Source organism: Eublepharis macularius, chromosome 3, assembly GCF_028583425.1.
Source record: "Eublepharis macularius isolate TG4126 chromosome 3, MPM_Emac_v1.0, whole genome shotgun sequence".
NCBI lineage: Eukaryota > Metazoa > Chordata > Lepidosauria > Squamata > Eublepharidae > Eublepharis > Eublepharis macularius.
The window spans coordinates 46,438,479-46,450,936 of NC_072792.1; the positions used below are offsets into that span (position 1 = coordinate 46,438,479).

Consider the following 12,458-nt stretch of genomic DNA (forward strand, 5'->3'; position numbering starts at 1 on the left):
TTGGACAGACAGGTACATCTGCCAGTCCGCGACTGGCTCCTTCCAAATTGTGTGTGTGTGGGGGGGAATTTACTCCTCCCCGCCGTGATTTCGAAAGCCCCTCGGGCAAGCCAGCTTTCCCTAAAGGGTTTGCTAGGCAATGCTAAGCTGTAATATAGTAATCGAATTTTCCCCTGGGGCAAAAACACCCCACCAACCCTTCTCGAATTTCTTAAGCGCCAAGCATATGCCCCCCCCCTCTAATCTGTTCAATTGTGGCTGTCAAATAATTACCTTGTAGGAAATCGAGCCCAGATACAAAATAACAAGCTAACCGGCGAGAGCACTTGTGTGCAACTGGGGGCTAAAGGGGTGTGATGTTGTACTGGCGGAGGGGACGGAGCGCGCATGCTCGCCCGCTCGGCATGACGTGAGCAGAGTGGCTGAGCAGGGAAAGATCAAAGAGCCAGCGAGCGAGAAGAACCCGGGGGAGAGGCGAGCGGGCGCGCAGGGAGCCTCTTTGCGCGAGGAGCAGCCGCCGACGGGGGAAGTTTTCTGTAGAGGCGAAGCCGGCGGACTGGCCGGCCCAAGTCTCCCGGCTGACCCGTGTACGCCTTTCCTCCCAAAGCGAGTTGTCGGGGCGCGGGGAGGGACGGCTGGCTGCACATGGAGAGGCAAGCCGGGCGCACGCATGAGTGAGCGGGAGACTCTCGAGAGGAAAGGCGCCCGCCCGCCAAGGATCGCCCGGCAAGGCAGGAGATGGTGGCGCGGCTGCCATGAGGCAGGAACTCCGGAGCGGAGGTAGGAAATAGGACTGCGACCGCGACCGCGACGTGGTGGGAAGAAGCTCCCCTGGCTGGAGCCTGCGCCCGGCGGAGAAGGCGGTGGCGGCGCAGGGGAGGCTGAGAGCCGCCTGAGCAGTTGCCCTGCGCCTCGCCATGGATTGCAACCGCCTCAGAACTCTTATTAATAGATATGTAAGTACCTTACGGCGCTTCCCGCCGGGTTGAGGTTTGCGCCCTGCTGAACGCGCGCCCCAGCGCAGCTGAGTGCTGACCTGCAGCCTGCCCTGCTTGCTCTCAAGGGAGAAGAAAGCGCCTTGCCGGCTGGCCCCTTCCACAGTCCGCCCCAGCCCCATGAAGCGCGCGCGCGGGGGGGTCCCTTTGTTAAGCCCACAGAGCCGGGGGGGGCAGAGCGCCGCGCGCCCCGCCGTTTTTCTTCCTGGCGCTGTGGCTACTTCCTCATTCCACCGTATTTCCGAAAAAAAAATAAACTTTTAAACGGAAAGGTTTCCCAAGGTACTTCTCCTTTCCGGGTGTAGTTCGCTGTGTAGGATTTCCAGAGGGCAAGGCGCTTCTCAACTCAGTGTAATTTATTTCCAAAGAAGTGAGCTCTTAACTCTGCCTCGTATCTCTCGTTCTAAAAACAGTGACTCGAAAGCCTCAGGTGAATCTCACTCCGAAGTTAAGGGCAGCAGGCTCGCAGCTCAAGTCTTAGCCATGTTCCCTTATTCCCATCCCAGAAGTAGGTCCAGTTGTGGTGTAGGATTATAGCTGTGTAGTTGCTTCCTGCATGTTTATTTGACAGTTAGTCCCATTGGGTTCAATGAGACTTGCTTGCAAATAAATTGTTTAGGTTTTTTTTTAAGTAAGTGCTTCCCTTTCTGCTTCTTGATGTGTTTTTCTTCCTTGCACAGCTGACAGTAGGGCTCTCCTTTTGCAATTTGAAGATGAAAAATATTTGGAACAATCCAAATAGCGGTGGGTGGCATTTTTGGCTGGCAAGGCAGTGTATGTGTGTACCTATGAATATTTCACTTCAGCATATAATTATCTTTGCTGTAATTTATTCTCCTAACAGACCAGCAACTCTTAACTTTCATTTCTAGTGCTTACTTAAATGCTTTTAAAAATGAATTTTAAAACACTTCAATAGTTGCTAAACAGCAACAACAGATAACTATCAAATGAATAGTTTTGCTAAGCCATTACACTTGTGCTAAGAGCATTCCATAGCTGTAAGTCCAGTTGATTTTGCTGGAGCTTAATTCAAGGAAAATATTTTCAGGATAAATCTTGTTCCAATTAACTATATTTGGATTATGGTGTAAGACTGCATTCCTAGATACCATGCATGGAAACAAGCTCTCTCTCACTTTTTAAATAAGTTACAGGGAATGGTATGCCAGTCTATTTCATCTACACTTGATTAGAAATATTGTGCCTTTATTCAGAACTATTGAGAGAGAAACATTTAATGTAACAAATATACATAATGTACATAACGGCTGGACTCACTCTTTTAAGATACAGTTTACATATACTTACATCCAGTAAGTGATCAGTCATGAGTCTGATAGTCTCATGATTTACACTGAGGTCAGAACAAAAGCCCTTGAGGCATATTAAGCGTTATTATCCGTAGCAGGCAGCAATTGCTTAGTTTCAGTGTTTTTCTGAATACACTGCTTCAATATGAGATTTCTTAATGAAAGTCAATGTAGTCAGTTTGTAAAGCAACTAAAGAAGGGCAATTATAATAGGATAGGTAAACTTAGCCAGTCGCTAAGTTGGATTTAATTTAATATTTTGGGAAAGATCCTGAGAATATCTGTTTTCCCTCATAAGCAAGGCTATGTGGACTCCAGAGTAAAATAAATCGAAATCTTGTGCAAATGAAAGCTTAATTGTGAAGTATATGTGCCTGAGCTGTGATTTTAAGTTATTCTGCCATTGTTGCTATTGTACTGGGGAGCAATTTGCTATGTGACGCATTGAAACTCTGCTCCTAACCAATGGGATTCTTTTTCAGTATCTCCTCTTGAGGTACCTGCAGGTATTGCTCGTGTATTTTAAGTATATTTTCATAACCATAAGGGTTATGCAGAAACTCAGTACCACGTTATTGAGCGTTTCCTGCATTCTAATGGAATTGCAGTATACACATAGGCCTCAATATGTTAACATCACAAATTGTTGGGTTTGTTGGAGTACATTGCACTCCTAAATGCTTTTATTGGTATATCCGGCGGCAGCGCTATCAGCACACACATCTTTTGCCTATCTACTAAGAAGTAAGTTCCACTGCTTTCACTTGAGCCATATTTCCAAGGAAATGTTGCTGCTTTCATTCTTTGTGACTCTATATTGATTCTGTATTTGGAATACTTCATGCTAAGTACTTATTTGTTTATGCACAAAGTCCTGGATTGATTCCTTTGGCCTCATTAAAATTTAGGGAAAGAAATAGACTTGAAGAGATTAGGCTGTGCTGGCTTGTGGGCCACGGTGAAGTCCCTCTCATCCAGCCAGGTCACCTTTGCTGAAGCTTCTCTTGGCACCACCAACGAAACCTCCTCCTACATGGTTTGGTGAACTGATGGAAGCCCCTCCCATCTACCATGATATTTAATGTGGCCTCCATGTCCAGAGATGGTATTTCTGAATACCAGATAATGGGGAAGTATAACAGGGAAACACTGTTGTTTCATGCCGGGCTTTCTGCTTTCCCGAGGCACTTGGCACAGAAACAGAATGCTGGCTTACTCAGGGATAAGTAGATTGCCTGAGGTCGCAAGTGGGGTATAAGAGAGAGTAGAGCCTGGGCTCTAAATGCTAAACCGTTTCTTTGACCCTATTTGCTGTTGCATTCTCCATGTTAAAGAAAATAACTGCTGAGGCTGAGAGACAAATTAATTGCCCAAGACTACAAACTGAATGCAAACTGAAGCCAGGGCCAGAACTGCAAACATCAAGCTGATTCCCCTACGCTTAATATACCTACAAAATACTGGTTTTCTGACTTTCCCCAAGGGGAGAGAAATCTGCATTTTTATCTGTCACCAGTTCATGCCCAATACTCATGCAATGGCACCTTGATTTTCTTCCCAGGCTCTAGGCTTCTGGTTTGAAGGAGCAGGGCCTGGAGATCACAGAAGGTGAGAACTTTAAAAAGAACCTGCCTTCCAGTTAGCAGCTGAGAACCTTCCAGGCCATCCTTTTTATCGAGCACAAAAAAGGCCATTGAGTTATTGTCATTTTTTGCCTTAATGTGGTCAGATCAGCATACGGTTTCATGTAAGTGTTCATGGCCAGGCTCTGTACATAGGATGAGGAACAGATATATTTATTTATTTCATTTGTACCATGCGTTTCTCCCCAATGAGTACCCAAAGCGGTTTATACAATTCTCCTCTCCTCCATTTTATCCTCACAACAACATTGTGCATTTGGTTAGGCTGAGTGTGTGTGACTAGCCTGAGGTCTCCCAGCAAACTTCTATTCAAACCTTAGTCTTAGTCCAGCACAACTACTACATCGTGCTGGATCTCTATATAAATGCTGTGCTTTAGCAGTTCCATTTCAAAGAGAAATTGCACATGACTCAGTCCTGTTTTACTTATCTATGTCAGTTGATAATCATAGTTTCCCCCCTATTCTTCCTCCAAAGAGTTCAGGGCAGTTTATCTGGGTTTATTCCCATTTATCCTTCAAACAGATCTGTGAGCGAGGTTAGGACAAGACAGTGACTACCCCAAGGTTGCATGATAAGCTTCATTGTTGAATGGAGAGTTGAACCTCGTGTTCCTTGGTACACTTCAGCTCCTCCACCGTAATGACTTTACTGTCTGCTGTTTTAGGCACTGCACCCCCTGGTGCTTCTTCACTACTGGCTGTAAACAAATGGTAGGTGATGAGGAAAGGAAGATATCCAGAGAATAAACAAGGATTGCAGGGAAAGTTAGAGAATAACACGTGTATGTATGTTAACTGAGTGGTGTACATGTTTGCTAATCCTAGGATGACCTCTGAAAATAATGAACAACTCTGTAAAAATGATTCTATAACAATCTCAGACCTATGGATTTAGCTAGTATTTGAGCCTCTCTGATGAAGTGTTTCAGAGAAAGAATGTGAAATATACTTATGGGTGGCAGATCAGATGCATATATAAAATAGTGAATGTGTGTAGAAAATAATGGCATAATTTCAGATGAATACAATCTTGGAGCTGTTTCGTGGAACAAAGCTGTTTCTTCACAGAATCATGTATCAAACTGTCTGAAAGCTTAGCATGAACTGGGCTAAACAAACCAATAAACCTTCTTCTGTGACCGTGGTCTGTGCATGACAAGGAATTCAGCATTGCAATGTGGCCTTTGGAAGGCAGAAACTTCATAGCCTAGGCTGTATACTTCATAGACCCATGTTTAAGGCTGAAAATCTCTCTGCAGGAACCAGTTGTCGCATCACCTGTTTGGGTTTGAATCCCTATGACAGTGCAGAAAATGTCCTGTGCCTATTGCCTCTGGTGAGTGCACAAGGAAATGTTCTAAATTGACAGCTGTTTGCCCCTATTATGTGCATTTTGGATAAACTAGGAATACAGATATTTAGCGCTTTATAGGTTCATTGGAACCGAGCCTTCTGTGCAAGCAACTGACTTACCTTCTTGATGTAAACATGATTTACAAGTGATGGCCTTGTTCATGGAGACTGTGCATATAATAAAATGGAATGGAACAGTTGCACATGATTTACATTATTATTGTAGTGCTAGTGGTGTGGACAGTACCATAAAGAATGAACAAAAAGAGGAGAGATTCCTATCACATTTCATATCTGGGAGAGCGATTGTTGCTGCAGAGACTTTGTTGTGGGTGGGCGAAGTGATATGCTATCTGAGGAGACAGACACCCATGAAGTCATTGGGCAGAGGAAGGATTATGTGCCAAGAAGGGAGTTAGATGATAGTACATCTTTAGAGATTAAAATTGGATAGAAAACTTCTTTCAAAGTTTGGCTATAAATAGACATTACTACTACTTATTATTATCAGGTGGCCTTAAAAAACCCCCTCAGATTTCTTATAAAGTTAAGACCAATGTATGACAAAATTTACTGCAGAGAAAACAGCATTCAGTCACTGACTTCCGATCAGATCTGAAGTTTTCCGATTGTTGGCCTTGGCAATAGATTAATCAGTACAAAAACTACGTAGCAGCCATGAAAATAAGTCGCCAGTCACCCAAAGAGCCATGTTTTTATGTTGTCTGAAATTCACGTTTGTTATTACCATTACAAAGATGTGAGTTCAGGAATCAACCACCATGAATAGTAACAATGGTTGGTGCAGCACAGCAGCACTGTTTTGTCATCATTGGATGGTGCTGTGATGTCGGTCTGTCAGCTTTCTGAGGGCCAAGCTGGATGTTACAGGCAGATGGGTGTAACAAGCTTTGATAGCACTTGCTGTCTCTCTCCCTCCCTCCCTCTTCATTAAAAGCAACTTAGACAATCTCTGGTGGAAAATGCATAATACTTTGATAATCTATCGCTTTTCTACTCCAGGTCATCCTCACCTTACACAAGCTACATCTCAGCTATTTCATTTATTTATTTGCTGACAAAGGGGGCTTGGGTGAGTGGAATTGTTTTGTACATTTGTATATAGTGTGCAGTTTGACCTTGAAGTGCAAGTATATGAACAAAGATGTGTTATATTAGTAACAGCAAATCTCTACTTGAATTGGGATCTTATATAGGGGTGCTGTATGAACATCATGTTGCTGAGAGTAGAAATCAGAAGTTCCTTAATTATTCCTGCAAACGCCATACATTTGCACTTTAGGTCTTCCTTTAGCTAGCTAGGACATCTGCAAAAACTTTCCAAATCAGTTTTGTTTCTGCTGCCTAATAGTACCTAGTGAGCTAGCAAGAAGCTCATCTGGGGGCACAGGTGGGGAGCTGCCTCAACTTCCCCCTTCCAAATTATCCCAGTACTGTTGTACTGAAAAACATGGGTGGTTAAGAATTGCAGCATGAATAAGAAGAAGCCCTACCTTACTTACTGTTGGCTACCCATTTCTGAAGTTGTTTGGCAATCGCCTCAGGAAGGCCTGCATTCCTTAGACCTGTGGCCCACTTCAGTTGTGATAGGATCAAAGCCATCTGAGATCTGGAGTGACAACTTTATTCCTCTGTTCCTGGGGTGGAGGGGTGCCATTGGAAAGGAAAAAGAATGCCACATTCTCAATTTTCTTGTCATTAAAAAAAGAAACTTGCCCTTCTATAATTACATTATAAAAGTTTGTACTTAAGGTGCTTTGATGGGTAGAAAGGTGAGATATAAGTAATTGTCCTTAGAGACGTTTAAGTTATATTCCATTAAAGAATTTTTAAAGGCCTACCAAAAATGGCAGGTATGCATTTAGGTTAATGTTGACATAAATATTTTCTTCTAGGTGGTGTTTTTCAGGTGCTTTTTTCTTTTATATGCTTATTATTTTCATCTTCCTTGAGTGTGAGAAAGGTGGGCTTTAAATAAAGTAAGTAAAGAAATGAATCTAATGTGACAGTATCTAATCATCAACCTCTGGAAAAAAATTCCAATGCTGTATATGTTACAGGTGGTCTTCTCCCAACAAAAGCTCCTGTAACTGTTCCCCCACTGTGGCTCTAATACAAATTCCAGTGTTTCAAGAGCCAGCAGTGTAAGATCTGAAAGACATATTCAAGGAAGATGAAATGGCAGCTTCTGTGAGGGAAGGATTTTGAAGAAATGGAAACTCCACAAATGCTCCCCCCCCCCCGGGATTTCTGACTAAAGATGTCCTGCCTGCTGCAGCCCCAAATGGTTCTCCAGCCCTGCTCTGCAACCAAACCATTATATTGTAAATATTAGATTCCTGTGAGGTAGAATAAAACAAAGTCCAGTGGTGCTTTAAAAGACAAACATTTATTTCTATACAAGTTTCCATGAGTTGCAGCTTGCTTTGTGAGCTTACGAAAGCTCATATAGAAACAAATGTGATTAGTCTTTAAGGTGTGACTGGACTTTATAGTTTTATTTTGCTTCAGTAGATGAACATAGCTACACCTTTGCAGTCAGCTGTGAGGTAGGTTAAGTACTAGGAAGTATTTTCTGAGTTGGGAGCGGCTGAGAGAAAAGGGCTTTTTAAAAGCCACCCAGAGTTTCTGGCAGAGGCAGAATTCAAACTGGGCGCCTTTTGGATCTGAGCAGTTTCTTGTACTATGTAGCTAGACCAGTTGTGGCTTTCAAGAATTGAATCCCTGAGGTGCTGAGGATATTAGACAGTAGTATTTTAATACGTGTTTGGGTGCAAATCCATCTGCTTCAGTGGATATGTGGATGGCAGAGACTGTCTCAAGTTTGAATTTGGAGGGAGATAAATGAAAAATTCCGCTGAAATTTCACTTGTGCATTTAGAACTGCCTAAAAGTTTTTCATGCATATATGCCTGCTGCTGTAAAAGGACTACAAAATGCTTCAAGTGGCATGTGTGAATTCAGTCTGTAAGTACAGCAGTTTTATAATCGCCATAGAAAATAGATTCTTGCTTCTTCTTGTGTTGCTGCTTTAAGTAAGAATACATCACTCGTTCTACTGCATGATGTTGGGGTGAGAAATGTCTTGTGATCCCTCGGTTGTTAAAGTCCTAAATCAAGATAGGGTGTGTATCTGTTTCCCTTTAAAAGTACTTTTAAAGTACTTCAATGTTATCACATGTTCTGTTCGGGTCATAAACTTGAAGAAGGAAAATAGTATGACTTGGACTTTCCTTAGAGTTATTGGATCCCTATTGTTTGTTATCAGAGCTTTTGTTTCCTGCATTATGTAAACCATCTTAGATTCTTATTGTTTGATATTTTGGTTTTTGAAACACTTTAGTAGTGAAATAAAACAGAAGTCCAGTGGTGCCTTAAACTCTAACAACACTTATTCCAGTATGAGCTTTTGTGAGTTAGAGCTCCCTTCCTCAGATGGTATGAAGAAGAAATAATATTCCACGTCTTTATAAGGAAAATCAGTGAAGGGGCTGGATGGGGGAAAGGGAGGAGCTGGGAGCAGAGAGAGTCCTGGGATAACTGCTGTCATAAACCTTTCAGGTGTGATTCTCTGTGTATGGACTTATTATGTTATGTCATAATAGATGATGAGAAAAGTCTGCAAACAATTTTTACGCTGGTGAAAAAGGGAGGAAGGGGTCTTCCTGGACCACCAGAAAGACCATGTTTGAGTTCATGTGACCCATGTGGACAAAAAAGCCATGTGGAATGGGGGCTATAGGACGGAGGAGAATTGGGGGAGATTGACGGGAGAAGCTAGCTGGATCCAGACTCTTTCCCATGTGGTCCAGATAAAAGTATTGGCATGCAAGTTTTGTTCCTTCTGATTAATTACTTCCCTTTTAAATTTAGTCAACAGTATGTTTGAGTATTGGGTGTTCAGCGTCAGAAATGCAGCTCTGGATTTGTTTGGTTTTCTAGATGTTTTAAGTGAAAAAGTTACTCCACAAACTTTTTCTTTGTTCTCCTGTTTTTTAATGGATTACTGTGTGAGTTCTTGAGACCAGAAAGAAATGTGAACACACTGCATTAGTACTTAAAGAAATTGTACTTGACTAGCCTTGGTGATAAGAACACAAATCTTAACCACTCTTCCCTTGTGTACTTGTGTACTGCAGGTCAACTTGTGAGACAGATATAGCAAACTAGTCTTCTGGGATATGTTACAAATCCTTCTGTTCAGTTAGCATTTGGAAAATGCAAAATTGGATGCACCTCTTTAAGAGCTTTTAGTACTGAAGTAGTTGAACTACTTGCTAGAAGACATTTCTTATTGAATGTTGTCTATAACATTTGGTCTGTAAAATAGGAGGATATTGTAAAAAAAAATTGTGCTGAGTCTCTTGACTTTTTATAAAGTTTTAACTATTTCCTTGTGGTAATCAAATAATTGCTATTTTTACAGCAAAGAAGTTATTTTTCTGACTTCAGTTAAAATATAGATTTTCACGGCCGGAGAACAATGGTTGTTGTGGGTTTTCTGGGCTGTATTGCTGTGGTCTTGGCATTGTAGTTCCTGTCGTTTCGCCAGCAGCTGTGGCTGGCATCTTCAGAGGTGTAGCACCAAAAGACAGAGATCTCCCAGTGTCATGAGTGACACTGGGAGATCTCTGTCTTTTGGTGCTACACCTCTGAAGATGCCAGCCACAGCTGCTGGCGAAACGTCAGGAACTACAATGCCAAGACCACGGCAATACAGCCCGGAAAACCCACAACAACCATCAATATAGATTTTGTTTTGCTGTTAAATTGCAAACCTTCGATTCCCCCAGTAGATGACTGTGTCCCTCTACAGAATAACCTGTTACTGTACATAGTAAATGTGAAGTTGTGTGCTGTTTCAGGCAGTCCTGAAAACCTATCCTTTGCATCATTCTGTGAGTCTACTATTAAATGATCACAACATTTCACAGCCGATGGCAATTGTCTGATATGTTTGTATGAGTCAACTTGCCTTGATTGGTTCAAAGTGTCTTTTTAAAGCTGTTCATTAGTAGGTACTTGACAAGTTCACATCTTGCCCAGGAACAGTGTGGTGTTGTACTTACTGTTGAACTAGGATCTGGGTGCCCGACGTTTGAATTCCCATTGTGCCATGGAAGCTTGCTTAATGATCTTGGGTGAGTCACACATTCAGCTTAACCTACCTTGCATGATTGTTGTGGAGATAGGATGGAGAACGGGAGAATGTTATAAGCTACTTCAGGGTCCCCAGTGGGGAGAAAGATAGAGTATACATGAAGTAAATGAATAAATTTTGAAGTGATGATCATAGAGACTGCTAATGTAACTTATACCTTCTAATGACTGATGCTTTGTTAGCTCTTCCCATTACTTGAGTGTCAGGAATTTTAGTCTTCCACTGGGCTTATCTCTGTTAGTTCTTTTTAGTAATGTGTATTTGGTCACTTGCTCCCCAGTCCTTAACACATTTTGCTTGTATTCAAGGTGGATTGGCCATTAAGGCCACAGGGAAGAGCACTGATGGATTGATGGCCTGGGGGGTTGTCCTCCTGCTGGGGCCACCTCAACCCAAAGAGAGGGACAGGCAAGATGAGGGATGCCCCACCTGGCCTTGCCACAGGAAGGGATGAGATGGGCCCACTGAGGCTTACCTCACCCAGCAGCGGATGGCCTGCCCATCCTCACCTTGCCCAGCTTGGCCAGGTGCCTCCTGTTTGGGGCTGGCTGGGCAGGCTCCCCCCTCCCCTTTTCAGAGTTGTTTCTCCCCCTCAAACTGCCCCTGCATGTATTTTTCAATAGCACTTGCTTCCAAATTGATTTAAGTGCACACACGTACACCCCCTTGCAATGATGATACGGGACCTTCCAGTGTTTGATGTTGGAGTATTTTATGTATTTTGGAAAGGTCGGGCATCTCAAGTGTGCACGTAATTTTCCACTGCTGGAGAAGTGGCTTTCCTGCGCAGCTATGAATGGTCAAGATTATAAGTATTGATACAATAATCCTTTCAAGTGGAAATGTACATGAAAAATTGCAACAGAACTGGTGGAGAACTGTTAAGGCTGATGGTATTCCCTATGTATGCAGTCTTGCCACACAATTGTGGAGTGCTGTTTTGTGAACAGAATTGACATATTTGGTTTGTTAGAAACCTGGAATTACTGACCTGGGATTGTGCAAATCTGAGGATTCCCAAAGCTCTTCCTGTGATAGCAAACCACTGTTTGTAGCTATATCTGAACCTGGAGGATCAGTTTAGGTATCCCGGATAAAAGGTGTTGATAGAACTCTCTTCCATTCATTTTCTAATCCCCTTTTAATCCAGTGGCCATCCTTCAGTTGTGGCAGCAAATGCATTGCTTGAAGAAGTACACTGAGACTCAAGGCATAAACAATTTTTTTTCCTGTTGAGCAATAGATGTAGAACAACTTCTTTGGATGACTCCGAAGTTCAATTATTTTGAAAAGACACTACCAGATTAGACTCCCTCAATAAAATATGTGAAGCCAAGATTTTTTGGGTGCCCAAGTGTGCATCATTTGTCATTGTGTTGACCATTCACCTAGTCTGAAGAAATCCTTTTGGAGCACTTTGCAGTCTGTTTGACTGTCTCCCTGCTTGTGCCTGACTCCTCATCATCTCTAAATTAGATCGCACCAATCCCAGTACAAAGCCGTGCCGAGTCCCACTGCTTGTTTCTCTTCATTGGGAGAGATGCATACTCATTCCTGCCCTCCCTCTTCTTGTTTGTGTAGTCACCAGTCTATGAACATTCCCATGGTTTATTTCATGGCTCCTAAATTTATTGAGGACACTGAAGAAACATCACAAGCTTTTTTGGGGAGTCCAGATATGTAATGTCTACCCAGGTCACCATTTTGCTTCTTGACACTCTTGAACTTGAAATGTCTTCCTCTGCTGATTGAATCTAATAGGAATCTAATAAAAGGTGGTGGTGATAGTCGTGGGGGAGGATTAGGAACTGTGCTGACAAGAGAATCACAGTGCAATCCTAAGCAGAGTTACACCATTCTAAGCCCATTGATTTCAATGGGCTTAGACTGAAGTAACTCTGTTTAGGATTGCACTGTTAGTGTGTAGTTCTTCAGTATCTTGTGAACTTCCTTGAAGTTCTTTGCCTCTT

General features: G+C 42.6%; 1 protein-coding gene across 1 annotated transcript in view; it reads left to right on the forward strand.

Moving 5' to 3' along the window:
* The first annotated feature begins 596 nt into the window (after positions 1–596).
* The window catches only part of ATP11A (ATPase phospholipid transporting 11A), a 141,351-nt gene continuing 129,489 nt past the window's right edge, over positions 597–12,458 (forward strand). Inside the window, exon 1 of the mRNA XM_054973826.1 lies at positions 597–956. Within this exon, the coding sequence (XP_054829801.1) occupies positions 918–956 (39 nt within the window). The 5' untranslated portion in view covers positions 597–917. The remainder of the gene's footprint in view (positions 957–12,458) is intronic.